Source organism: Malus sylvestris, chromosome 11, assembly GCF_916048215.2.
Source record: "Malus sylvestris chromosome 11, drMalSylv7.2, whole genome shotgun sequence".
Classification (NCBI taxonomy): domain Eukaryota; kingdom Viridiplantae; phylum Streptophyta; class Magnoliopsida; order Rosales; family Rosaceae; genus Malus; species Malus sylvestris.
The window spans coordinates 5,489,172-5,516,234 of record NC_062270.1 but is presented as its reverse complement, the minus strand read 5'-3'; the positions used below and the strand labels follow the sequence as shown (position 1 = coordinate 5,516,234).

The 27,063-nt window shown below is 40.3% G+C and overlaps 3 protein-coding genes across 3 annotated transcripts; 2 read left to right on the top strand and 1 right to left on the bottom strand.

The window, feature by feature from the left end:
- Positions 1–86: 86 nt before the first annotated feature.
- Positions 87–3,334, bottom strand: LOC126591118 (farnesol kinase, chloroplastic-like). Its single transcript, XM_050256686.1, has 6 exons — positions 2,918–3,334; positions 1,630–1,697; positions 1,412–1,543; positions 864–979; positions 614–728; positions 87–520 (listed from the first exon to the last, which is right to left on the bottom strand). Exons 1-6 carry the CDS (start codon positions 3,284–3,286, stop codon positions 343–345), a joined length of 978 nt encoding a protein of 325 aa, XP_050112643.1. The 5' UTR covers positions 3,287–3,334; the 3' UTR covers positions 87–342.
- A 2,674-nt stretch (positions 3,335–6,008) lies between these two features.
- On the top strand, positions 6,009–8,673 carry LOC126588161 (pentatricopeptide repeat-containing protein At2g30100, chloroplastic-like). The gene is made up of 2 exons (XM_050253222.1): positions 6,009–7,177; positions 7,596–8,673. The coding sequence occupies exons 1-2, from the start codon at positions 6,449–6,451 to the stop codon at positions 8,367–8,369; spliced, it is 1,503 nt and encodes a 500-aa protein (XP_050109179.1). The 5' UTR covers positions 6,009–6,448; the 3' UTR covers positions 8,370–8,673.
- A 13,859-nt stretch (positions 8,674–22,532) lies between these two features.
- On the top strand, positions 22,533–26,975 carry LOC126588159 (ethylene-overproduction protein 1). The gene is made up of 5 exons (XM_050253220.1): positions 22,533–22,827; positions 22,943–24,933; positions 25,283–25,574; positions 25,723–26,032; positions 26,273–26,975. The coding sequence occupies exons 2-5, from the start codon at positions 22,943–22,945 to the stop codon at positions 26,482–26,484; spliced, it is 2,805 nt and encodes a 934-aa protein (XP_050109177.1). The 5' UTR covers positions 22,533–22,827; the 3' UTR covers positions 26,485–26,975.
- The last annotated feature ends 88 nt before the right edge of the window (positions 26,976–27,063 follow it).

The following is a 27,063-nucleotide window of genomic DNA, read 5'->3' as shown; positions in this document are numbered from 1 at the left end:
TGCAGCAAACATTTTCCTTCGATTTGTGGGGTAAATTAAGACTGTAAATAGAATAATATATAGAAAATGCATTGAATGCTTCAGAATACAAGAACAAACACAGTTTTCTTATTCATGCAGGAATGGTAAGTCATTTGCATTGCCATGAATATTCACGAAAGAGAATTGCGATTTGATCGTTTATTGATACATCATTGGTGTTACATATTGTCAAGCTAATAGACAATGCTAGAGTACACATACAAACCAATCAAGTTGGCCAACGGCAACTGATGATTGTTCCCCGAACTTGGCTTCAGCGATTTTCCTTAATTTGGCTGCTATTTGCAAGGGTTACCCCAATCAGAAAACCAAACTGCCAATTAATGCAGAAGTAAGTGAAACTGTTAGGTTGTCATCAAGCTCGGTGCTTATGGGGAGCGATTCTACCAGTGCCGAGGCAAGAGACACAACCAAGAAACCCAAAGCCATGCCCCAACTTTCCTGAACATATCCAAAGCTGGAGAAATAGTACATGTACCTGTCACAGCATTACCAATTGTTAAGAAACATGCTAGATTCTGATATTCAATTGAGGTCTAAAAGAGCAGAAAAGTAAGCCAGCAAAAGCTACCCGATAGATGTTAAAAAACCAGCAGATGCCATTGCAACACTACCGGCTATAGATTTGTTTCTGTTGTATGGAAGTTTCTGGGTACCAAACCGCCTACCAACAATGTCAGCTAAACCTGAAGCAATCACGTATTAGAAGTTTGAGAGAAGTCCTGAGAGCTCTGCCGTGAGATCTAGTGTTTTATTAGAAAAGATAAAAGTCAACCTAAATCAAGACAACTGAATGGACAAACTGAATCAATTAGATGTACCATCTCCAGCACACAAATTGCATATAAGAGCAATTGCAATAGGGGAAGTTCTCCAATAGACTAGACAAGCCAAAGTTATTGTTGTGGCATAGTACAGTGGTCCCTTAAGAAGTTCCCTGATGCACAAGGCAAAGTAAAACATCATATTAATTTAGGTAATAAAAAAAATGGAAAGAACCAGAACAACGAAGTTTGATTTTAGTCTTGCTCAAGCATAGCCTGCTGCCTGCTTGTACAAAATTGTTTCCCACAAATGATATTGGAAAAACTAATGAGATTTCTTTTGGGAATGTTCTGGAGAAGGGAAAATACGTCATTTGGTAAGGTGGGTTGCATCAAACCGCTGCATTTGTACTCATTTTTCTATTGTAATAACAGAAATTACTTTGTTTCTCTTAAAATGTCAAGCAGCTCGGTAACTTTACTGAAACTTAGCAATGAACTCTGTAGGTGAGACCAAGTCCAAGAACAGACAGTCAACTGTGGGTTTATGGCAGACATATTCAATATCGACATCTTTGAAGTAATAGGTCTTTCAAAATAACTACCTGTGGTCTCCATATCTGCTCATTGATTTCACTGTTGCCTCATCTTTCCATATTCCTAGTCCCAATAGAAGCATTCGGAAGATATTGAGGCCTGGAGTAAGAGATGCAAAAAATGCTCCTTGAAGGCCAGAACTGCAATTGTACTTGGTAGCTATTATTGAGCAGAAGCAAAAAAAAAAAAAAAGGTATCAAAACGACTTCTTTAGTCAAGAGACTACCTGAATAGTGGCCAGCACAGCATGAAAACAAGGCCAATGCTCACGTGGACAAATTTTCTATTGAGTTTCTACAAAAGAAAGTAACAGAATTTAGATGGGCAGGCTTCTAAGACAAGTTACGTTGCGAAGGTTATGATCGACCACTTTGAATTATGGTAAAACGAACTTATAATGATTAAATTGAATCAATGTAAAGATTTTGCCCATCACAATGCATATACTGAAGCAGAACCCACACTAGCATCACATCACCCTTCTCCTCTATTTGAACTGAAGAAGGCAAAAGCCAAGCAAAAGTCGTAAAGTAATAAATTTGCAAGAGCAAATCATAATTAGGTTCCAACATGATAATTTGAAAACATTGCAAGCTATGTAGTATTATGTGCACATTTATGCTTAGAGGTCCCTAATTGCAATCATGCTACCAAAAGATGGTAAAAGATAAGAAATCTGAAAGCATTTTCAGCATGGATAAATACCACAGAGGTACGGAACCCCAAACGCTAACTGATCACATTTTTACAAGGTCATTCTTTAGTCTCAACTGTTAGAATGTGAGGAACATCCCAAAACCAGTTGGCAATAGGCAGAGAGGCTCAAGATAATTTAAACTATCACCCAAGACAACAATTCCCGGATGCAGGATTCACACTCTCAACATTAGCTATTGCTAATACTAAATACATTCACTTTTGCTGCATGAGGCATGCTTTTGACACCTTTGTGACTGAAAGGTCACAAGGCGCAACGTAAAGGTTGCTCCTTTGTGACCGAAAAGTTACAAATTCGAGTCGTAGAAACAGCCTCTCTGCAAAGCAAGGATAAGGCTGCGTCTGTTTACGTTCCCCCCTTACAAAGTGGGAAGCCTTATTTGCCTCCACGACCTCTTTGCAAAGCAAGGGTAAGGTTGTGTAAGATAGATGTTCCTCCGACCCTCGCACAGCGGGGAGCCTTCTTGGCTTGGGTCGCTCTTTTTGGGCATGCTGTTGATCCACACTCTTCGCATCAATGGCGGCTTTAGTGGAACAATCAAGTACACTGCTTTGATACTCAAACGGCCTCATTTGGAAGTGATTAATCATTAGTGCACTAATTCAAAAGAGTTTTACAAATGTCAACTGTTAACCAATTTGTATAATCTCTTAGTTATAGTTCTTAATTGTCAGCAAAAAGATCAGTACTTTCCTACAAATCAATCACAACCCACCAAAGCTAAGACCAAAAATTGAGTTCCCAAATAGAAACCGTACAAAAATACACATTATACGATAAAAGATGGGATTTTGACCTGGTCGAAGATCCCACGCTTGGCGGTTTCTTGCCACAACAGCAGGAAGAAAAGAGCAACGCCGCCGGCAATGAAGGCGGCGCAAGTGTCAGCAACCACCGGGTTTTCTGGAAGCATAATGGCGGGAGTTGAAGTCAGTTGGCGGCGGCGACTCCGAGGCTTGGAGATTGTTGTTGTGAGTTCGAATCTGAGTGAGGGAGCGAGGAGAGAGAGGGTGGAAGTGTCCGCAATTGAATTGGAAGGGAGAAGAAGAAGACCGAGTCTAGAGGTAGAAGACGATCTTGGTAGGTAGCTTACCTGGTAGAGGAAGGAACATGGTTTGCCTGTGCCTTTTATGGCTACTGGAACAAAGGCAAGGCAAGAGTGCATCTCTGCTCTTATGAAATGCTGTGGGCTTACCCTTCCCTCGTTGGCACTTGCTTTATTTTAAGGTTTTTTTTTTTTTCTCTAAATGGTTCTTGAGATTCTTTATCTTCTCATTTTGATAATTAAGATTTAATATCAATCGAGTGGTCCTGTATTTGTCAATCATTAATCATTTTTGTCATTTCGTCAGGAATCAAAGTGAAAAATTATGACAATCTCAAATACCATTTCCACTAAAAAAACTTTATGGGATGTATTCAATTGAGATTTTAAAATATTTTAATTCTCTTATATTATGTTTGGATGAAGAAATTTAAAATTAATAAGGAATTTTAAAATGACGTTCCTTGGATCCAGCTTGAGGGAAAGTGTCGAATATCATGCAGCATATATAGCCATGTTGAGCATCATGCAGCATACATAGCCAACCTAGCTTAGCTTTGTTCTAGGGTGGCGGTTTGCCCTTAAATGCTTTATGTAGACTTTAGGGTCTCTAGGTTTAGTTTTGAACAATACTTGGCTACTCAAATGATAAGTATGAACTCCTACTTAAAATTGTTCATTACCAATATATAGAACTTCGTGTTTATAATCAAAATCATTCATAATATAAATCACCCTATAAAAATCCGTTATGCAAAAATTAATTAAAACTAAGGTTTAGTCATCAAACTGTATGAAAACAAATTAACGGAATTGATAAAAGCATTACAAACCATCTATATATTTACTACAATAGATTGACTAAACGACCTTAGTTTTAATTCATTGTTTGCAGGATGATATTTACAGTGTGATTGATAATATGACGAGATTTTATTTTCTAGAATTTGTGACTTTTCTTATTTGGTTAACCTAAAAGCAATAGAATTGAATATATAATTTGTTATCTTTAAACTCTCAATCATAGAAGTTGGGAAATGACACCTATTTACCTGGAATTTAAACTTGAGAATTAGAGGTCCCAAATTCCAAGTTTTTTTTTTTCCACATAGAAATTCTAAATTTCTATGTTTATGAATTTAAACAAAGGAATTGGTGCATGTCAATGTATAAATTTTGACTTTTACCCAAATTCCAAGTTTATTTTCCTCATCAAAACATAGTGTTAATGAATTTAAGTGTATTCAATCAGAATTTTAAGTGATTATCTTAAAGTTAATGTGTAGTATCCAATTAGGATTTTAAGATATTTATTAAAATTCTTAGAAATTCGAGTGTATTCAATTAGGATTTTAAATAAGTTTATAACATTTCAGGCGTATTAATTAGAATTTGATTTTAAAGAATTTGAAAAAGTTGAGGAATTAGAGGGAATTGAAGAGATTTCGTAATGTATTTTAAGTATCCACATATCTCACTTCTCTCCATGAGATTTCAAGGGAATTGAATCAAAATTTTATATGAAATCTCTACAAATCAATTAAACTCCATAAAAAATCATGGATTTATAAATTCATTTAATTTTCTCAAATTCCTAATTGAATGCACCCCTCTTCTTTTAATAATAAATTTGTCTTTTGAAATATAAGTAGTTGTAAGATTATACAATCAACTCCTACAAACTAGTTAATTGATTTATTATATTACATGATAGGAAAGTAATCAATACAAAATACTTACCCTATAAGATTAATTGATATAAATATCTTCATACAATCTTTAACTTTCTCGGTTGAAATCTTCATACAATCTTTGACTTTCTCAACACTTTCCCTCAAATTGGTGAATGAATGTTGTGAACGCCCAACTTGCCCAGCAAAGAATGAAATCTCTCATTTCAAAGAGCCTTAGTGAACAAGTCGCCCAGTTGAGCAATAGATGGAACAAATCATGTTACAATCTTTCCTTCCATAATTTTATCACGAACAAAGTGGCAATCAATCTCAATTCCCAATGTCTTATACGCTCATGAAAGACTGGATTTGTTGCAATATGACGACTGAAGAGTGACTTGATTATTGCAAAACAAGGTGGCTAGCCTTTTGTCTTGGATGTGTAGATCGTGAAAGATTTTGTAACCATGTGAGTTCACAACAAGCTTCAACAAAGGGGAGCAATTTTGCTCACCACCATTTAGTGTGGTGTATGCTTACCACCCTATTTATCACTGTTAGATGAGTTTGAATTTTCAAGATTCGTGTAGTGGATAAGCACAAATCTCAAAGTAAACGTCAATCGACTATAGCAAATAGATCACTTTTTCTTTAATCAATTTATTTTGAACCTTCTATGTATTTACTCCAGTTGATTGACTAAATGACTTTAGTTTTGATTTTTATGTAGTGATTATAACATAACTGATTTATATGATAAACACAAAACTTTATAATAGCTCGTTTGAAATTATTTTTAAAATGATTGAAAATACTTTTTGTGAAAATATTTTTAAAACCAATTCTTAATAAAATACAAGTGAATTCTAAAAAAAACACTTAAAATACTTCATGCAAGAAGCACTTTAAATATTTTTAAAATTAAAAAATATTATCACTAAAAACAAATTTAATTATTTTAAAAGTAATTTTAAACGAGCTCTAATTATGCAACCAAAAGTTTTAAATAAGAATTTCTAATGATTGAGAAGCCAAAGCGTTAAAAAGGTACCGAGTTTTCTTAATTCACACATGGGAGTTGCGCGCCAGATTCCGCCGGGTAGACTGACTTGGGACACGTCAGCAGGCGCAACGGTGAAAAATCTGAGGTTTGGTTGTCAGTGTCATACAGGACAGTGGTGGCAAGGTTCGGCCATTGCGGGAGCACCTCACAAATCACAATCAATCCACAAAATCCCAAATTTTTATTAGGGTTTTCAACCGGATGATACCACTTAAAGTGCATGTCTTTCATATTCTTTACATTCCTCAGGAATTCGCTCTTGGGGTTCAGCTTTTCCAGCTGAAAATCCTCAAATCCTGTTTGGTTCCCGAGAAAATTTGGGGATGAGAGAAAGAAGGGTGAGGACTTCGAATCTCTGTTCTGGGTTTTCTCGAAACTTCAATTCCAGACAAGGGTAGGTTCTGCTTCGCGGATATTTGACGTGGGTTTTACTTCACATAAATTTTCTTTTCTTTTCCTTTCCGCTTTCCTTGATTTTCTCGGCATCCAAACGGAGTGGAAACTGGGTTTTCTTAGTTGAGAAGTTTTGGGATTCGACTGAAGAAAATGGCCTCTGCCCAGGGGATTGTTTCGCTGACTCGTTTGTGTTTTGCGGTTAAACGGCAGCGTTTTATCGGTCGCCAGGGGTTCTCGGCTCAATCTTGCGCTAGGGTTTTTCCCATAATCTGCGAACATCAAAAACCCAACTTGTTCGTTGCGAAATCAAGCAAAGTTCGAGACTTTAGGGTTTTCAATTCGGTTCAATTGGACCAGTTCCTGACCAGCGACGACGAGGACGAAATGGGTGAAGGTTTCTTCGAGGCAATTGAGGAATTGGAGCGAATGGCAAGAGAGCCGTCCGATGTTCTTGGGGAAATGAACGACCGGTTGTCGGCCAGAGAGTTGCAGCTTGTGTTGGTGTATTTTTCCCAGGAGGGGAGGGACTCGTGGTGTGCCCTTGAGGTGTTTGAGTGGCTCCGAAAGGAGAATCGGGTCGATAAGGAGACGATGGAGCTCATGGTTTCCATAATGTGTAGTTGGGTCAAGAAATTGATTGAGGGGGAGCATGACATTGGGGATGTGGTGGACCTTCTTGTAGAATCGGACTGCGTGGGTTTGAAGCCGAGTTTTAGCATGATGGAGAAGGTCATTTCTTTGTATTGGGAGATGGGTGAGAAGGAAAAGGCGGTTTTGTTTGTGAAGGAGGTGTTGAAGCGTGGAATTACTTATTTGGAGGAAGATGATACGGATGGGCATAAGGGAGGGCCAACTGGCTATCTTGCTTGGAAGATGATGGTAAGTGTTTGTTTACCATTGTCCTCAATAATATGCTATTCAATTGTGAAATGTACCTGTGAATTTAGAAGCTTTTCAATTTGAACTGCCCACATGCCGTTGGTAGTGATAGAATTTTTGGGTTGTGGCTTTGGCTTTGACTTGAGTTTACCTTGTCATGCTGAATTATTAGGGTTGTGTGGCCATTTTTGATGAATTAAGTGGGTTCTCCAGTCATATAGCTAATTTTAATACTAGAGTATACACATTTTTAATAATTATTGTTAGACTGGTTAGTTAGCAAAACATAAATCAGTGGAAGGCAAAACTGTTAGCATTGGTTTGGGTTTGTATTCATCTTTCTTAACATATATATTAAAAAAAGTTTTAAGACTTTCCGAAGTATATGATAAGGAAACTATTGGATGTGTTTGTGCAGGTCGAGGGTAACTATAGGGATTCTGTGACATTTGTGATTCATCTAAGAGAATCAGGGTTGAAGCCAGAGGTCTACAGCTACCTCATTGCAATGACAGCTGTGGTTAAGGAACTAAATGAACTTGCGAAAGCTTTACGCAAGTTGAAAGGTTTTGCAAGGGCTGGGCTTGTAGCTGCATTTGATACAGAAAATATTGGGCTTATTGAGAAGTATCAGTCTGATCTTATAGCTGATGGAGTACAACTGTCCAATTGGGTGATTGAGGAGGGAAGTTCTTCACTCCATGGGGTGGTTCACGAGAGGCTTCTGGCTATGTATATCTGCTCTGGACATGGACTTGAGGCTGAGAGGCAGTTGTGGGAAATGAAACTTGTTGGTAAAGAGGCGGATGCTGACCTTTATGACATTGTTTTAGCTATCTGTGCTTCCCAAAAGGAGGCTAATGCCATAGAACGGTTGCTTACTGGAACAGATGTTTCCAGCTCTCTGCGTAAAAAGAAAAGCCTATCGTGGTTGCTTAGAGGTTACATTAAAGGGGGACATTTTGACGATGCTGCAGAAACAGTAATAAAAATGCTTGATTTGGGTTTGCACCCGGAGTTTTTGGACAGGGCAGCTGTGCTGCAGGGACTACGGAAAAGGATCCAACAATCTGGCGGTGTAGATACTTACCTCAAACTTTGCAAGCGCCTCTCAGATAGCAATTTGATTGGGCCGTGCCTTCTATATCTGTTTATAAAGAAATATAAGCTCTGGATCATAAAAACGCTTTAAAGGTCATTGGCAACAAGTTACGAGAATTCAAAGTATAGTTTTGTTGGTAAACATATTGTAGCACCGGAACCTAAATTCGGGTGCTTTTTACGTGTTAATTTTGTATAGTTATGGTTGGGTATGAGATTTGGCCGTGATTTGGGATGGCCGAATCGCAGAGGCAGGTTAACTGTGATGTCCGAAAGTTTCTCTCGGGGATCTTTCACTCGTGTATATGGTCGCTGCTGTAAACATAATTATGAAGCTACAACTCTATGTAATTAAGTAGCCGTCGTATAAATCCTACAGGTATGTTTCACCGGTTTCTTGTCTTGTTCTGCTTTTAGAATTTCAAATTTCTCATGCAGATGCATCTCTGCATCTTACTTACAGTAGCATCATGAAATTAAGTTATCGAATATGCGTTTCACACTTGTTTTGTAATTCGGATAGATGTCTACCAGTAAATGGAAGAAAAGTGTGTTTCTGTTAGAATTATATTCCTTTTGTTGCATTTGATCATCACCAAGTCAGTAGTATTTCATACATCTGTGCATATCCTGCCAGGATGATCCTCGTTGGATCCTCTAATTACATCCGTTCATCGTACATCGTGCGGTCAGAAATCATTATAAATTTTTTTATTTAAAATTGAATATAAATAGTACCTGAAAAAAACTAGCCGCACAATATATAATAAACGGATGTGATTAGAGGATCTTCATGATCATATCCTCACAAAGAGGATCCAACGAGGGTCCTCTCCCCATATCTTGGGCCCAAAGTTCTCACTAAGACCATTTAAACTCCCCAACAACAACTACTAATGTTGTTTGTAGCTCTTCTGATTTCAACTAATCCTTTTGTTTTTGTTTTCGTTTTATTTAATGAAAGATTCCAACTCCTCGAACTTTATTATGCTTTGCTATTCAATCAATTGTTGGATTAGGGGAGGGCTTTTCTTTTGTTGTGTGGTGGGGTGGGTTTGGAGGGTGGGATTCTTAAGTTACATGTAACTGAGGAAATATAACCCCCCCTCTACTCACTGATCACGTGATGAGTGAGATACACATATAAAGATATATTCCCGGCTACATGAAAGTTTTCATCCGTTGGCTATTGTGGATGCAAATTTTCTCCTCCTCGATCTTGGACGATTTTGCACTTACAAAACAACTAGCACCTTAGGTTAAGGTCAAAAGCCTCACGTGCCCACGATGAATGGGGGGGCTTTGGCCGAAGAACCTCCGATGCCAAAGTTAGAATTTTAGAGAGAAATAGTGTTTAGAGAATTTTGGGATCTTTGCCAAAGTGTTGGAATCAAAGTTTTGTGAAAATGGGAGCCTTTTTATAGGGTTTGGCCTGTCCACTTTTTAGAGAAAGTGGCCGGCCATTAAGTGGGTTTTGTGGTTGAATTTTAGGTTTGATTAGCCAATTTATTATGATTAATTGGCTAATTAAACATAAAGGGAATAAATGGATGGTTATAGAATCAATTAGCTAGCTTAATTGGGGTAGTAAAGTGGGAAAAGATAGGAAAGGTAGAAAGCTAAGGGGATGGCCGGTCATGTGGTGTTTTATGGGTAAAAGGGATCACTTAATTGACAATTTAAGGGATTAAATAGGCAATTAAGTCCTTAATTGGCCATTTATCATGATTTTTAGAAGGAAGGTATTAGAAGTTATGGAAAGAATAAAATAAATAGCTAATTGATTAGCTAAAAGAGGGAAAAAGAGGTAAGAAATATATGGAATGAAATAGGTTTTAAGTTGATACCTATTTTGGGCACTTTTGACTTGGTTTAGGGATGATTGCCCGCTGCTCGCGCGTAGGAATCCCAGTATGCTTTAAGGGTATTTTTTCCCTCTTTTACCCAAGAATCCACGTGTCGCCTTGTGATTATTTTTAGCACCACAAATGCCCCCACACCTGTTGGGCTGCTCGCAAGAAATGGCAGCAGGTGTAGAGATCTTCTTGCTTTAGGAAACTTAAGGCTGCTTCCTATTTTGATGTTGATTCTCTCTTTAATAGGAAATTAGATCCTTATAGGAAAGGGAAATAAATCTCTCAAGGCCTATTTAAGTCCACCTTAAGTGGGTTATTAAATCAACTTTGGAGAGCGATTTATTCTACCCTACAAGAGAGAGATAGCTTAGAGGATATTTGTTCCCCCTCATCTAGCAATCTTCTACATCTTGCATGTGTAAATGACAGTCTTTCATTACTTTCTTCATCTTCTCTGTGCCGCACCGATGTAAGAAAAATTTAATTTTTCTTGCATTCTTCTTGGATAGTGCTATTGCGGGGCAGCCGTTGGGGTGGTGCGGCACGTCGGCTGGCAGGGGCCAGGAGTTGGCTCGGCATGGGCCGAGGAGATGTCGTGGTAGGGACCACTGTTTGGCAGCTTGGCTTGGCTTGAGCCAAGGGCAGCTTGTGCGGCTGGGGTCGTGGATTGTGGCGCTGGGGCGCAGTGCTAGGCGAGCAGCATGGCTCATGTCCTTTGGGCTCTTGGACCTGACTCGGGCTAGACTGGCGATTGAGAGAAATGAGGAGATTGTGGGTCTTATGGGCTGCTGGAATGTTGGGTATGCAGGCCTCCTGCTTGCTGGTTCGAGATGAAAAAAATGAGGGATAAGCCAGTATAGGTTGAGCTCCCATGCTGAGTATCGTGAATGGCATTGTTGAAGGTGGAAAGAAGAGATCTTCCCGGCCGTAGATTCAAGATCTTAAGCATGTCATTTCTGAGCTTCGTTCTGCTGCAAAAGATGAAGAGTTGATTGCTGCTTATAACCAAGTGATCCACTTCAAGAGAATCGTCGATAGGCTTGAACCCCAAGTGTTGGAACTTCAAGGCGTACTGAAGATCAACGAAAGTCTGAAGAAGGAAGTGGATGAGCTGCAGAGCATCCACGTTGGTCTGCTCGAGGAGGATGAGCAACTGAAAGGTGAAAAAGCTGGGCTTGGGGTTTCGAGACCTTCTCGATTTCTCCGGAAGACTTGCTTGATTTTACTTTTGAGGCTTCTATTGGTGAAGTAGTTGGAGAAGTTAGTGCCCAGGCTGGGGCAGCCGGGGGTGAAGCGCCGGATGATACCACTGCTAAGAGCGTCGTGGCTGCTGAAGGTGTGGCAACCGAGTAGTTGTGGGATGTCCAAGCTGCTATAGTCTTCTAAGTAGCCTTTAGGATTTTATTTGTTTTTCCTTGTAGCTCTTGTTTTGCTTGAACTCCTTCGACCTTTGCTAGTTGTTTATAAACATGTTTTCCTTCGCTTTTCTTCGTTTTTGCTTATTTTGTTCATGCCCTAACCTTTAGACTTGATAGACCAGTGGCAAGCATGCTATTTTTTTATAAGCAGACAAGCTCGCGTAGCCTATGCAGCCGTAGGTGTTGGTGTAGAACTTTGCAAAGTTGTTAGCCATTGGGTTGGCAGCCGGATACCTTACTTACAGAAGCAGACAAGTCCGCGTAACCACTAGGCTGTTAACCTTGACTTTCTCCAATTCCGTAGGTTGCGTAGCAAGTATCACAACACTTTAGGACTTGGTGTAGGTTGTTCCGCGCTTGGCAGAGGTGAAGCTTATCGACTACGTAGCATGTCGGCAGTGGATAAAACTTCGTATATGCATGCTAGCTTGTTTAACCTTTCACAAGAATGTGCGGTTGTATAAGTCTAGTGCGGTTTTACTGCTCGAAGGGCAAGCCATAGGCAGTCTTCCGGAATCCGTAGGCTACCTTAGTGCACTCGGTAGCAGCTTTAGGATTCCAAGGCAGCCGTCCATCGGATGTACTGCGTAATGTGCCCTTTCCGTCTCTAGGGCCCGGTTCCCCACGGATTAGGCCAAGAGACCCAAAATCCTTCAGTTAGCTAAGCCTTGAAAAAGACCATTGCGGCTACTTCTAGGAATCCCGGCGCAAGCCATCGTGCATCTAGTTATACTAGGGCAGCCCGGCTCATCCACGTCTGGATATTCAGAGTGTAGAGTTTATCCTCCCGTTCTTGGAGAGCTGACCCATGTGGGTGTCGGTGAATTGGTTTACCCTCTCGCGTTAAAAAGCAATTAATTTACCCTCTCGCACTGGAGAGCATGGTTGGTCCCTCGGGGGGCGCAATTCCTACGGTAAGTCCCTAAGAATGGCGCGGTCTTCTTTTGAAGTGCATGAGTGATCAGTTGTTGTAAGCATGCAGCCAAGCCAAGTCGTGATTACTTCTGAATTCCTCATTGAAAAACGAGTTAAACGAACGAGAACTTAGATGTAAGGTAAGAACTGCATAACAACTGGATAATCCTCGGTTGGTGAGGTAGTGCCCGCCGAGCTGCTTGAGTCTTCGGGCTTTGATGTAGCGAGAGGTCACACATGGTACTTCCTCAGATTGTAGGTGTTCCACTGTTTTTCGATCTTTTTGTCGTTTTATGGTGGCGAGGGTGTAATTGTTCTTGCCACCTACTCTGCTGATCTTGTACGGACTTTCCCAGATGAGATCCATATTTTTGGAGCCTTTTCTGCTGGCAGTGATGAAGGTTTTTCTTATGACCAAATCTCCGGGCTGGAACTGCCGGATCTTGGCCTTTTTGTTGTAGCTGGAGAGGAGCTGATGCTGGTAGGCTGCAATGCGAGTGATAGTCTGTTCGCGCCTCTCTTCTGCCAGATCTAAGCTTGTGGTCATCTCCTTTCGGTTGCTCGTCTTTTGGTTATGCGATATGCCCATAGACATCCTTGGAGTTCGTCTGGCCATTTTCTTTTCTTATTGGTGGGGGATTTCTTGTGGCAGTCAAGGATCATCTTAGTGGATGCTTTGGCCCGCCTATTGCCTTGAGGATATCTTGGCGTAGACATATGCTGCTTGATGCCATATTTTTGGAAGAACTTCGCCAAATCTTTGCCCACGAATTGCGGGCAGTTGTCGGTGACGATGGATTAAGGGATGCCAAATCGGCAAATGATACTCTTTCATATGAAGCACTCTATGTCCGTCTGAACCATGATCGTTATGGGCTCTGCTTCTACTTATTTGGTGAAGTAGTCGGTTGCCACGATCATCATGCCTTTGCCCCTGGTAGTCTGGCTCGTGATTAGCTAGGACCCGGAATGAATGGAAAGCTTTTTCACCACCAAGTCTTTTGTCATTCGAATGCCTGCTAGTGGGGCTTCGTACTCTACTTCGTTGTTAGATGCTTTGAAGCTTAGAGTGATCGCCTGCTTGAGCATTGAAACGTCTGGGGTGGCGAGAACCACAGCTGCTCACGAGCCTTCGTAGTTGGATGCGCCGTCGACATGCAAACACCAGAAATCTCCATTGAGGGAGCAAGTGTGGCTAAAGTGTGCTTGGCTGCCTTCGGGGCGTCGTTGGGCCGAGTTGTTGCGTTTGTCAGAAAACTTTGCATCTGCCAGGGTCTACGCCTTTATCGTCGCCGGTTTGGATTCGGCGGAATAGTGCGTCATGATGATGACTGCTTGCGTTTGAAGGTAAAACTTAAGCTTTTGGGTTACAACAATTATCGCCAAAGTTAGCTTTTGAATTTTTAATAGCATCGAGGAGAGCTTTTGAACTGTAGAATACAGGTAACTGTAGAATATAGGTAGTCGGGCCCTCAACTCTTCTCGCATGATGGTAGAGCTTATTGCTACTTTAGATACCGTCAAACATGCAAATAAGTCATTCGCTGCTTCTAGGGATGTGATGTCGGGTACTTCTTCAAGTCATTGAATGTGCATTGGCGAGCCTCATCCCAAAGTGCATGCTTCTCTGCCAAAGCAAAAGAGTCTGCCAAAGTTAGATATTTTTCCATGATCAATTTTCCGAATAGCAGGTGGTCTGCTGGAAGTCTTTTTTGGAAAGCTGCTCTAGCTATCGAGTCGTTGCATCCGACTATTTTTGCCTTATCTACTTTGAACCTCCTTACATAGTCGCGAAGCGACTCCTTTGGGTTCTTCTTAACGTCGAACAAATGGTCAGACTTCTTTTTGATCGAGCGATAAGATGAATATTCTTTGGTGAAAACCAAAGAAAATTCGTAGAAATTCCGGATGGATTGTGGCGGCAGGGTGTAGAACCAATCTTACGTCTCGCCTTGTAGAGTGGTGGCGAATATCTTGCACATGAGATCATCGTTGTTTCGATAAAGGATCATTGCGCTTCGATAGCGCTTTAAGTGTCTCTCCGGGTCTTCATCCCCTTTGAAAGATGTGAAATGTGGCATGCTGAACTCGCGTGGAGGCTCTGCCTGCTTGATCTTGTCTGTGAAGGGTGACCTGCTTATGTTGGTCATGTTCCGTCATAATGCCTCGTCGGTGACCTCGTTGCGTTGGAAATCATGCAATCGCTTGGTCAAGAGTCTCTTTACTTCTTGCTGAATTTGCCTTTGTTGGGGGTAGCGGAGCTCTCGGCTGCCCCCAGCCATGACTTGCTGGTCTAGGCTGCTCTTCCATGTGTTTGGCTCGTCTATGCCGCAGATGCAATGCATGTGGTGCGTTCCTAGCAGGCGAGCGAGTTCTTCGCAGGCTGCTGGTTGAACTTGAGCTAGATTGAGCGACTGCTTATCTCCGTCCATCGTGCTGCCTACTCTGATGTGAGGTGGAGGATGCTCCTTATGGGCTTAGCCGCGAATGGACACTTTGTCCGGAAGGTTGCTCATGTTGACTATCGGAGTATGACCCCAACCGTGAATGTATGCTCATCCGTGGGCCTAGTCGAGAGTGTATGCTCCTCCGCATGCTAAGACGGGAATGTACACTGCCCAAACGTTCGGCTCATGGCTAGTCGAATGGCTGCTTGCCGGGACGCTGCTGGAAAGGTCCGTCTGCCCTTGTCCTACTTAGGGATACCTCGTCCAGGGCACGTTGGATCCCGATGCGTTGCAAAAGTTGATTCACCAAGGTTGTCTGTTGTGCAAGGGCGCTCGTCAACTCTATGACTTGTCGAGACAAGTGTTGTTCGCCATTTGGATTGGAAGAGCTTAGAAGGAATGCGCCTCATTGGGCAGTGGAAGGGTGGTAGACTCCGAGCGTGAGATTTGAGTTGGGAAATGTCAAATCCGCGAAAAAATGTGGTGAGAATGCCCCCGGCTCGATGGTAGGTCCGGATGGTTGAGATAGTCTTGGGCCGACTTGGTCTGCTTGGAAAGCCACAGGAGCAGGCTGGGCCGTGAGAGTGGCTGCTCGACTGGAGCTGGCTGGGCCATGGGAGTGGGCTGCTCGTCGAGAGCAGGCTGGGTCACCAGAGCAGGCTGCTCGGCAGGAGTAGGTTGGGCCGTGAGAGTGGGCTACTCGACGGGAGCAGGCTGGGCCACGGGAGTGGGCTGCTCGACGGAAACAGGCTGGACCACGAGAGTGGGCTGCTCGTCGGGAGCAGGCTGGGTCACGAGAGCAGGCTACTTGGCACGAGCAGGTTAGGCCACGGGAGTGGGCTGCTCGACGGAAGCAGGCTGGACCACGGGAGTGGGCTGCTCGTCAGGAGCAGGCTGCTTGGCAGGAGCAAGCTGGGCCGCGAGAGCAGATTGTTTGGCGGGAGCAGGCTGGTTAGTATGTGATGCATGCGAATGCGAGGCTTGGGCCCGGGCCTGTGCAAACTTGGATGGCACGACTTGGGCCATGGCCTTGGTGCGTGAGCCTTGGATGGCACGGCTCGAGCCGTGGTGAAGGCACCATGGACCTCGTCATAGGTGGCTACCGAGGTAGCCACCGTGGTGGTTCCCATGGTGGAAACTCGTGGTGGTGGTGCTGCTCCACTTATTGTCGCATTTAGCCTCACGGACCTCGCCACAGATGGCTACCGAGGTAGCCACCGTGGTGGTTCCCATGGTGGAAACTCGTGGTGGTGGTGGTGCTGGTCCACTTATTGTCGTATTTAGCCTCACGGACCTCGCCACAGATGGCTACCGAGGTAGCCACCGTGGTGGTTCCCATGGTGGAAACTCATGGTGGTGGTGGTGCTGCTCCACTTATTGTCGCATTTAGCCTCACGGATCTCCGCAATCCCATTTCTTGAACATTAGAATTTTCACTTGTGGAATTTTCTAAATTTCTAGCCATTATATTTTGCTTATACGTTTTATCAAAGAACATTTGCAAGTAAAAAATTCTAATAATAAGAACGTATGAAAAATATTCAAATAGACTAGAAAATAAAGAAAAAATCTTTTTGTGCAAGAGTCTTCTACGAGTATGGATTTCAACTCTCAATGAAAACACCAATTTGTGGATGCAAATTTTCTCCTCCTCGATCTTGGACGATTTTGCACCTACAAAACAACTAGCACCTTAGGTTAAGGCCAAAAGCCTCACGTGCCCACGATGAATGGGGGGCTTTGGCCGAAGAACCTCCGATGCCAAAGTTAGAATTTTAGAGAGAAATAGTGTTTAGAGAATTTTGGGATCTTTGTCAAAGTGTTGGAATCAAAGTTTTGTGAAAATGGGAGCCTTTTTATAGGGTTTGGCTGGTCCACTTTTTAGAGAAAGTGGCCGGCCATTAAGTGGGTTTTGTGGTTGAATTTTAGGTTTGATTAGCCAATTTATTATGATTAATTGGCTAATTAAACATAAAGGGAATAAATGGATGGTTATAGAATCAATTAGCTAGCTTAATTGGGGTAGTAAAGTGGGAAAAGATAGGAAAGGTAGAAAGCTAAGGGGATGGCCGGCCATGTGGTGTTTTATGGGTAAAAGGGATCACTTAATTGACAATTTAAGGGATTAAATAGGCAATTAAGTCCTTAATTGGCCATTTATCATGATTTTTAGAAGGAAGATTTTAGAAGTTATGGAAAGAATAAAATAAAAAGCTAATTGATTAGCTAAAAGAGGGAAAAAGAGGTAAGAAATATATAGAATGAAATAGGTTTTAAGTTGATACCTATTTTGGGCACTTTTGACTTGGTTTAGGGATGATTGTCCGCTGCTTGCGCGTAGGAATCCCAGTATGCCTTAAGGGTATTTTTGTCCTCTTTTACCCAAGAATCCACATGTCCCCTTGTGATTATTTTTGGCTTCACAACTATATATATAATTCAGAGTTTTCTTTCATTGGAGCTGGCATTTTTTTTAATATTATTTCCTTTTTTTTTCCTTTCTCTAATTATTGACTTTAATTTTTTATTTTTTTTGAAAGACATTATTGACTTTAATTATATATTAAGAAATTGCAAGAAATCAGTGAGTGGGTGCAATCTTCTTCACGTGTAAATTATGTGATGCGATGGATTATGAAATTGATAATTGTATCTGCTTTTTGTGATGCTGCTCAATGCTGATGTGGGCTTCTCAGGTTCATGCTGTCTAAAAGATGTCTGCTGCATTTGTCCCCTTCTTTTTTCTTTGAGCCACACATCTGCTTCTTAAGCTAATCTGAAATCATCTATAGGAGATTGGAGGAGCCATCTTGTTTGACCTTTTCTTGCATAATTTGCATTGAACCTGTGAAAAAACATGACCCCAAAAGTACTGTTGAACACAGGCCACGTATCTCGTCGATGTGCACTCACAATCATATAGACAAGTCAACTATGCACTCGAAGCATACGAAGTATTAATAATATGAACATGTCGATAGTCGATAACTTATCATTATAGGGTGGTCGGATAAACCATGTGATTAGGCGGTTTGATCTAAGATTCTCTCATGTTACACGCGTAAGCTATGAGGATTTCCTAAACATTTGCCTAAAAGAGTTGTGCTAAAGCGCTTCTTTTCTGATCACGTGATGAGAGATACCAAGTTGTGCTAAAACGTTTTCTTTCTAATCACGTGATGAGAGAGACCAAAAAATGGTATCGATGAAAGGGTTTAGTCTGCTCTGTAAAGAACCAGTGAGAAACAAAGGGTTTCAGAACAGTCACATGGTCTTTTAGACCAACTTCACAGGCACGTGATCGTTTTTTGGCTCCTTTCCATACACTGTTTGTGATCTGATTGGTCTATTATTATTCACTTTTTGAACTTTTTAAGTTACGACAAGAATTGTCTACCCTTCTTGTTTCAGTGCCCTTCCGTGTCCTTTGTTTGTGTAATCACGATTAAGCCACGTCAACATTTTTTATTACTATTCATTTTTGTCTTATTATATCTATAAAAAAATAATATAAAATGTTGACGTGGTTTAATCGTGATCACACAAAACAGGAGGGCACGAGAACAAGGAGGGTAGACAATCCTTGTCCTTTAAGTTATGCAGTACGGACAAGGATTGTCTGCCCTCCTTGTTCCCGTGCCCTCCTGTTTTGTGTGGTCACGGTTAAGCCACATCAACATTTTATATTGTTTTTTTATAGAGATAATAAGACAAAAATGAATAGTAATATAAAATGTTGACGTGGCTTAACCGTGACCAAGGTATTAAATATCGATGATATCGGAAATATCGGTAGTCCAAAAACACGGAAATATCGATGGAAATATCGGGATATTATCGATATCGATAAAAATAATATGGAAACCACGGAAATTGTAAGAAAAACTTTGAAATTTTTATTGAAACTTTGCAGGATGTTTATTTAGTCAATTATCTATTAATTTATCACAAAAATTTGGAAGGAATTGCATTGCATGATGAATTTAACTGATTTAAATTGATTATATAGCGAGCTGGCAAACATGATAGATTTAAAGGATGTTTATTTAACTGAGGTGACCCAACCACACACACACAGAGACACGCCACCACACACGCACACATGTTCTGAATCCAGTGACAGTTACTGGGTTCACCCTTTTTTGTTTAAAAAAAAATTATAAAAATTGTTCTTTTACATTGGTAACTGTAAGGTTTTTCGATTCTCGTTAAAAACAAGTTTGAAGGATATTATTACTAGTTCATTGTGATGGTTAGTCCACTCCCCCACTCCTTTAATGTAGATACTACTATTTTTTTTTTATTTAAGAAAATTGTTATAACCCCTTTCACAATGAGGGGTACCCAAGAAGAAAAGAGAACCTTTCACACCTTTAAGTTTAAAATTTACCAACAAAGGTCTTAAATCCAAATACACTTTCCTCCTAAAAAATTGTTCTCAAAGAAAAAAAGGCATATGGGCATGTGGTTGCATGTGGTGTTGAATTTCTGATTAGATTACACACGCACACAACACACGCACGTACACAACACACGCACAGAGAGACTCCTCAGTCTCTCTCTCTCGATCCTTCTTCTCTCTTCTCTCCCTTATCCCTTCTTCCACACACACGCAAAGAGATTTGTCGATCTCTCTTCTCCCTTCTCCTACACACACGCACAGAGATTTGTCGATCTCTCTTCTCCTTTAGCCTCGTCGGCGCCGTCTCTCTCTCGAAACTCTCCTTTCTCTTTGCACCGAATTCGAGACCCACATACATACACACACACACACCATCGCACCTGCTTCAGGAAGACACCCATCGTCATCAGCAACCTCGTCTTTCTCCCTCTCATTCTCGTCTCTGCAACTCGGAAACGCAGGAACTCTAGCGAGTTTCCTGAATTTCTTCGGTTAGGTAAGCTTCGGTTTACCTCTTTCTGTTCCACATTGAAGCTTATATGTGAAATTTAAGTTCAAAATCGTGTTTTTGGGACAAAATCGGCTCGGGTTAGCACAGATCCATCTCCGGCGTTTTTCTCCGATTGGCACTGATCCAAGATATCGCGACAATTTCGGAAATATCGTGATATTATCGATAATATCGCGATATTTTGACGAAATCTCATTGGATAAGCATTAAAATATCGTTAACCCGAAAAACCGATATTATTGACGAAATATCGTCGATAATATCAGCATTTGAGACCATGACCGTGACCACACAAACAGGAGGGTACGGGAACAAGGAGGGCAGACAATCCTTGTCCATGCAGTAGCATGGAAGAAATTATCGTGAAATTAACGTAACTTTTCGTTTTGGTTTTGATAATGAAAATGATATAAGTAGTCTTTGAGTTTGTACACCGTAGATCATTTTGGTCCTACCACGAAAATCTATCAATATACTTATTAAGTGTAGCGGTTAGTTTGATAAAAATACTCTTAAAAATGTAGTCACGTGGTCGTTCACGTGACAATTTAACGAAAGTAGTGACAAATGTATCACGGAAAGACCAAAATGTTTTACGGTAGACAAAATCATGGACCACTTGTATCGATTTTCATTGTTAATGATCAAAATGATGATTTATGTTAATCTTAGAAAATATTTTGACAAGAAGCCAATCTGAAATAATAGTAATGTTATTACTAATGTGCTCTTTTGCTTTGTTTTTTTTTTTTTTGGACAATTGATCAAGATAAGCATGCAAGTTGTAGAGATGTGGTAGACATAAATGCTCAACAACTACCAATAATTTTTTGCAATTCAATATTTAAAGGTATATTAGCTAGTGGTGGCAGGAGAAAGACCACATAGATGTAAGTGTAACCCTAAGTTTAAATTATGAGTTTTATCAAAAGCGGAAAAATGAGTGTTCTTGGATCTAATCTCCTAATCCCATTATTAATTTGGTCTTGAGCTTCCTGTATTATTTATTTATTATTTATAATGATAGTTAATTGATAATTAGCTCCTTAGCAAAATCTAGAGTTGTGATATTTGATTGGGTGGTGCCTAATGTATGGTCATTAAAAACCAATTGGTTGGACCATGCATGACCGTGATGTACACATTTTAACCACTAATTGAAACAACCACAAGATTAAAGCTCAACTTACACGATTTTTTTTTTCAGCATTAACTACTTCTTTGTCTAGTGTAGTTTATGTCTCGGCATTAAAAGAGGTTCAAAATTTGAATAATTCTAGCTGGCTAATTGATCAAAAGAAAAGAACGTCTTATGATAGAACGATAGTACTTAACGTAATCAAGTTTAGTAAGGTAACTAATGTTTTGGTTACATGTAAGGTGACTAATTTAGTTCACATGGCAGTGGAAAGAAGAAGTTGCCTATCCTTAAGCTGATAAGGAAAATAAAAGGGGTTGTATTTAATTGGGGTTTTGAGGGATTTTAGTAGATTTTATAAATCTATGAATTTTGATAGAGTTTAATTGGTTTATAGAGATTTCAGGTAAGGAGGGAGGGTGTATTTAGTTGAGATCTTGAGAGATTTAAATTTCTTAATAAATTTAGGGGTGTTCAATCAGGATTTTAAGTGATTATCTGAAATTTAAAGTGTATTCAATCAAGATTTTAAGACAGTTTATTAAAATCCTTAGAAATTCAGGTTATTCAATTAGCATTTTAAATAAGTTTATAATATTTCAGGTGTATTTAATTAAGAATTGATTTTAAAGAATTTTAAAAAGTTTGAGGAATTCAAGGGAATTAGAGAGATTTCGTAGTGTATTTTGAACATTTACAAATCACACTTCTCTTTGAGATTTCGACGGAATTGAATCAATTTGTTTTACATAAAATCTCTACAAATCAATTAAACTTCATCAAATCCATGGATTTATGAAGGGAGCAAAAATTCTCCCTCCCTAAATCTTGGTGTATGCTCAATACCCACCTAATCATCTGCCGTATAATTTCACTTAACCTTGGTTATTTTTTTTTTCAAAATTGAAAAAGGTAACATATTTATGTGGAACTTAATTAGAGTTAGTTGAAATGACACATGACAAATGATTAGGTGTATGCTGAGCATACACTATAGTTATGGTGATGAGTAAAAATGCTTTCATTTATGAATCTTGTAAGATTCCTCAAAATCCCAATTGAATACACAATTTTGATTCAATTCTCTTGAAATATCAGGAAAATAGATGAGATTCGTGAATGCTTAAAATGCACTATGAAGTCTCTCAAATTCTCTTATAATAACGTACAATTCTGATTAAATACATTTTAAATTTCAAAAAATAACTTACAATTCTGATTAAATACCTCTAAATTTATTAAAAAATTACAATAATTCAAAATGCCATTGAATACACTTCATAAATATTGTCTATTATAAGGATCCATTTGGTGTGATGTGACTCATAAACTTTTCTTCTCTTAGTCACATTTGTTTACAAGCTCACTCCATGCCAAATGACCTTTACTTAGAATTCAATTTCTCCTTAATCAACATTTTATAATTAATTAATTACTAATTAAGCTTACAATAAGCTAAGGTAGAAAATTAACCCGTTGACCTACTTCATCACTCGGGAAAGGCTAATTTTCCCGCTTGAAAAGCCACATGTCACTATTCTAGTGGTTGACAATGGTGGGTGCTGCTGAACTGACTCCGATATACAGAAAAAAAACTCCTTTTGCTTCGAAGTTAGCCACCTAAACAACAAAAGCTTTCCGGTTAACCAAAAAACCCCTTCGAGAGCAGTGCGAGAAAGACAGAGCCTTTAGAGAGAGAAAGAGGGGAGAGAGCACATAAAAGAGTACAACCCATGAAAGAAAAGAGAAAACCCAGAAGCAGAAACCATTTTCCTCCATTTATTTTCTTGGGAAACAAACACCACCTTGGCCTATAGCTTGCTTCACACCTCTCTCTTGAGTCTCACTCTCTCTATCCGGAGGTAAAAACCCAAAACTCAAATATTATCCTCTGTTGGTGCAAAAGCTCAGCACTTTACAAGTCTTATTCACTGTTTGTTTGTTTTTGTTCATATATATATATATGTATATATATAGATGCAGAAGATTTATTGCCATTTAGATATGCGAGGTCTGAAACTTTTAGACCGGTTCACAAGCACACAAGTCCATGCTGTAAATCCCATAGAAACCTCCAATGGCAAATCTTATGGCGGTGTTTCGAGAGCTAAGTTTAATTCCCATCTGATTAAGTCTTTTGGGTCGAACTCAAAGCCCAAAAAGTCGAGCTCAGTCTCTGTGGCTGAAGCTCTTCTGCTTCCCTATGGAGTCCCAGCTACTGACCTCCTTGAGCCCTCCATAGACCCCCACCTTAAGCCATCTGATTTCGTCGAAAACTTGGCTGACTTGTATCACCGGTTGGAGGGGTGTTCCTCTCATTCTGAGAGGTCATTGTTGTGTGTTCAGCAGTACTCTCTGTTGGGTGGGCTTGGTGATCCCAAGCTGCTTCGCCGGTGTCTCCAATCTGCTCGACAGAATGCTGCTGATGTGCATGATAAGGTTGTGCTCTCGGCGTGGTTGAGGTTCGAGAGGAGGGAGGATGAGCTTGTGGGAATGGCAGCTTTGGATTGTGGTGGGCAAGTTCTTGAGTGTCCTAAGGTTGCGTTGGTAAGTGGGGTTGATCCGAATTTGGTTTCTGGTAATTGTCAATGTGGGGAAGACGCTGCTAATGCTGTTAGCGTGCCTTTTTTTGAGGGCAGTGAATGTGTGGGTTTAGATGAGGAGGAAAGTGACGTTTCATTTTGTATAGGAGATGAAGAAATTTATTGTAGAAGGTGTAAAATTGCGTCACTTTCTAGCCCTTTTGAGGCTATGTTGTATGGATGTTTTAAAGAATCGAAAAAGGGTAGGATTGATCTTTCGGAAAATGGGATGTCTGTAAAGGGAATGAGAGCTGTGGAAGTGTATAGTAGGACTAGGAGGTTAGACTTGTTTAGTCCCGAGATTGTTGTTGAGTTACTTTCGTTTGCGAATAGGTTCTGTTGTGAGGAGATGAAGTCTGCTTGTGATGCTTATTTAGCTTCACTGGTTGATAATGTCGATGATGCATTGGTTCTTATTGAATACGGTTTGGAGGAGATGGCATATCTTCTTGTAGCTGCCTGCTTGCAGGTGCTGCTGAGAGAGCTCCCAAGTTCTCTGCATAATCCAAAGGCGATGAAATTTCTTTGTAGCTCCAAGGTTAGGGAGAGATTGGCCATGGCAGGGTATGGTTTCTTATTGTATTATTTTTTAAGCCATGTGGCAATGGAGGAAAGTATGGTGTCAAACACAACTGTAATGTTATTAGAAAGGTTGGAAGAATGTGCAACACAGTGGTGGCAGAAGACGCTTGTGTTGCATCAATTGGGTTGTGTTCTGCTCGAAAGAAGACAGTACAAGGATGCCCAGTTTCGCTTTCTGGCTGCGGCTGAGGCAGGTCATGTTTATTCAGTGGCTGGTGTTGCAAGGACGAAGTACAAACAGGGGCAACAGTATTCAGCGTATAAATTGATGAGCTCTATTATCAATGAGTATAAACCAGCGGGGTGGATGTACCAAGAGCGTGCCCTCTACAATATCGGGAAAGAGAAGATTTTGGATTTGAGCACTGCAACTGATTTAGATCCCACTCTTTCATTTCCATATAAATATAGAGCCGTTGCAAATTTTGAGGAGAAGCAAATTAGAGCAGCTATTTTGGAGATTGACAAAGTTGTTAGGTTCAAGTTGTCGCCTGACTGCATTGAATTGCGGGCTTGGTTCTTCATTGCACTTGAAGATTATGAAAGTGCTCTTAGAGATATTCGTGTTTTATTAACTTTAGAACCCAATTACATGATGTTTCATGGAAAAGTTAGCGGGGATTACTTGGTGGGGCTTCTCAGCCTTCGGATTAAGCAATTGAGTGAAGCTGAGTGCTGGATGCAACTATATGATCAATGGTCGTCTGTTGATGACATTGGATCTCTGGCTATCATACATCAGATGTTGGGACATAACCCTCGAAAAAGCCTCCTGCAGTTTCGTCAATCTTTACTCCTTTTGCGGTATGTTTTTCTGATCGTAGCTATCATCTTCTGTGTTATCCAGCTATAATCTTTGTGTATTATACTTCCTGTTATATTGTGCTTATAAAATGTCATCACATAGTCATGATGTTTGGATTATTTGAGGGCCTAATTTGATTGAAATGTTCGATATCTGTAGAATTAGCAATTTTTTCTTATGATATGATAAAAAACCTACCGCAGATTTGAATCACTTCACATCAAAATGCTGTTGGATTAATGAAATCATACATGCTGATTTATCAATATTCAATAATAAGCGAATGTGCAGGCAATGTAGAACTTTGACTTCACCCACGAAAGCTTCCTAACTTATGAACTTTATTAGGTTAAATTGTCAGAAGGCTGCAATGCGCAGTTTGCGGTTGGCAAGAAATAATTCTGGCTCTGAGCATGAGAGGCTGGTTTATGAAGGGTGGATTTTATATGACACCGGGAATCGTGAAGAAGCTCTCGCAAAGGCGGAAAAGTCCATACACATTCAGAGATCATTTGAAGCTTTTTTCCTTAAAGCGTACGCACTGGCAGATGCTAGCTTGGACTCTGAAGCATCATCTCATGTTGTTCAACTGCTTGAGGAAGCTCTCAGGTGCCCTTCAGATGGCCTCCGTAAAGGACAAGTGAGTATTGTTTCATTATGCTTGCATTGTTCATCATTCTACATTCACATTCTTGTTCGATAGCGTATTCTGATAGAATATTACGCTTGCATTCTTTGTCGTTGTACCATCACATTCTTGTTTGATAAGTTATTCTGAATATTTTCAGGCCCTAAATAACTTGGGGAGTATATATGTGGATTGTGGTAAGCTGGACAAGGCTGCGGACTGCTACAAGAGTGCTCTTGACATCAAGCATACAAGAGCTCATCAGGGGTTGGCGCGTGTTTATCATCTTAAGAATCAAAGGAAAGCTGCATATGATGAGATAACCATGCTCATAGAGAAGGCACAAAGTAATGCATCAGCATACGAGAAACGGTCAGAGTACAGTGATCCCGAGATGGCAAAGAATGATCTCAATATGGCATCACAATTGGATCCATTTAGGACATACCCGTACAGATACAGGGCAGCAGGTAACCATTCTGACCCCTTTTATTTCCCAATTTTCCGCACTTTGTTGTCAAAGAAGTGGTTAAGAATCCAAATTCCAATTGTAAAACACACATCTATCACTCATCTAGCACTTGCATTCCCAAGAACATGAACTTTTTCATTTTGTTTTAGGCTTGCTAATAGTCCCCGACTAGCGGGAAGAGTTTTTTACTTGTGAAACCGAAAAACATTGTCTAATATATGGAATCCCATGTCAACAGTGCTGATGGATGAACAAAGAGAGACCGAAGCTATAGAAGAGCTTACAAGGGCCATATCTTTCAAGCCTGACTTGCAAATGCTTCATCTTCGAGCTGCATTTTATGAGTCCATCGGAGATTTAAGCTCTGCTCTCCGAGATTGTCAAGCAGCTCTCTGCATGGACCCCAACCACACAGACACTATCGACTTGTATAATCGAGCCAGGGACTGAGATACTATTTAGCGTGTTTATATGCTGCTCATGACTCCATTGTGTGGGAGACTTCATCTTTAGTGTTGAACAGGTAAAACTACAGGGGCTTCATTGTTCGAAAAGTCTCCCAGAAACCATAATCTCGAAGCTGTTCAGCTGCAAACCCGCCCGGCCACAACAAGGTATTGGTTCAATGGAAAAAGATCGCCAATGTAATGCTTTGTATATATGGCATTGTCGATAGATCGCGATGAAACTTGAACTGCAAGCCGCAAGCAGCCTTCTTGACCACTCTAGTTGGAGATGGTTATGCAAGAAAGAATCACATAGTAGCACAGGTTGAAGATTAGCAATCCATTTTCCAACTTTTAATTTTATTTTTAAAATTCTCAATCATATTGCCTTGAGAATTGTTTGATGTCAATCGACGAGAAAACGGATTTCCAATACAATCCCATTGTACATTAGCAAAGTTGAGGACATCTATTTATCTCAATTATTGCAACATATTTGAGATTTTCCTTTCTTTTGTATCTGTTTAATTTCGCCAGAAAAACAATGCAGAGAATCTGCCAAACGATGGTTGCCCTCGGAAGG

Bases quoted from the DNA above. Each gene is read 5' to 3' on its own strand.
- LOC126591118 (XM_050256686.1), bottom strand. From the start codon at position 3,286: ATGCACTCTTGCCTTGCCTTTGTTCCAGTAGCCATAAAAGGCACAGGC. The intron at 1,698-2,917 runs GTCAAAATCCCA...TTTCTTTTGTAG, and splicing joins AGCGTGGGATCTTCGACCAG to AAACTCAATAGAAAATTTGT. The intron at 1,544-1,629 runs GTAGTCTCTTGA...GTACAATTGCAG, and splicing joins CTGTGCTGGCCACTATTCAG to TTCTGGCCTTCAAGGAGCAT.
- LOC126588161 (XM_050253222.1), top strand. From the start codon at position 6,449: ATGGCCTCTGCCCAGGGGATTGTTTCGCTGACTCGTTTGTGTTTTGCG. The intron at 7,178-7,595 runs GTAAGTGTTTGT...GTGTTTGTGCAG, and splicing joins ATCTTGCTTGGAAGATGATG to GTCGAGGGTAACTATAGGGA.
- LOC126588159 (XM_050253220.1), top strand. From the start codon at position 22,943: ATGCAGAAGATTTATTGCCATTTAGATATGCGAGGTCTGAAACTTTTA. The intron at 24,934-25,282 runs GTATGTTTTTCT...GAACTTTATTAG, and splicing joins CAATCTTTACTCCTTTTGCG to GTTAAATTGTCAGAAGGCTG. The intron at 26,033-26,272 runs GTAACCATTCTG...CCATGTCAACAG, and splicing joins GTACAGATACAGGGCAGCAG to TGCTGATGGATGAACAAAGA.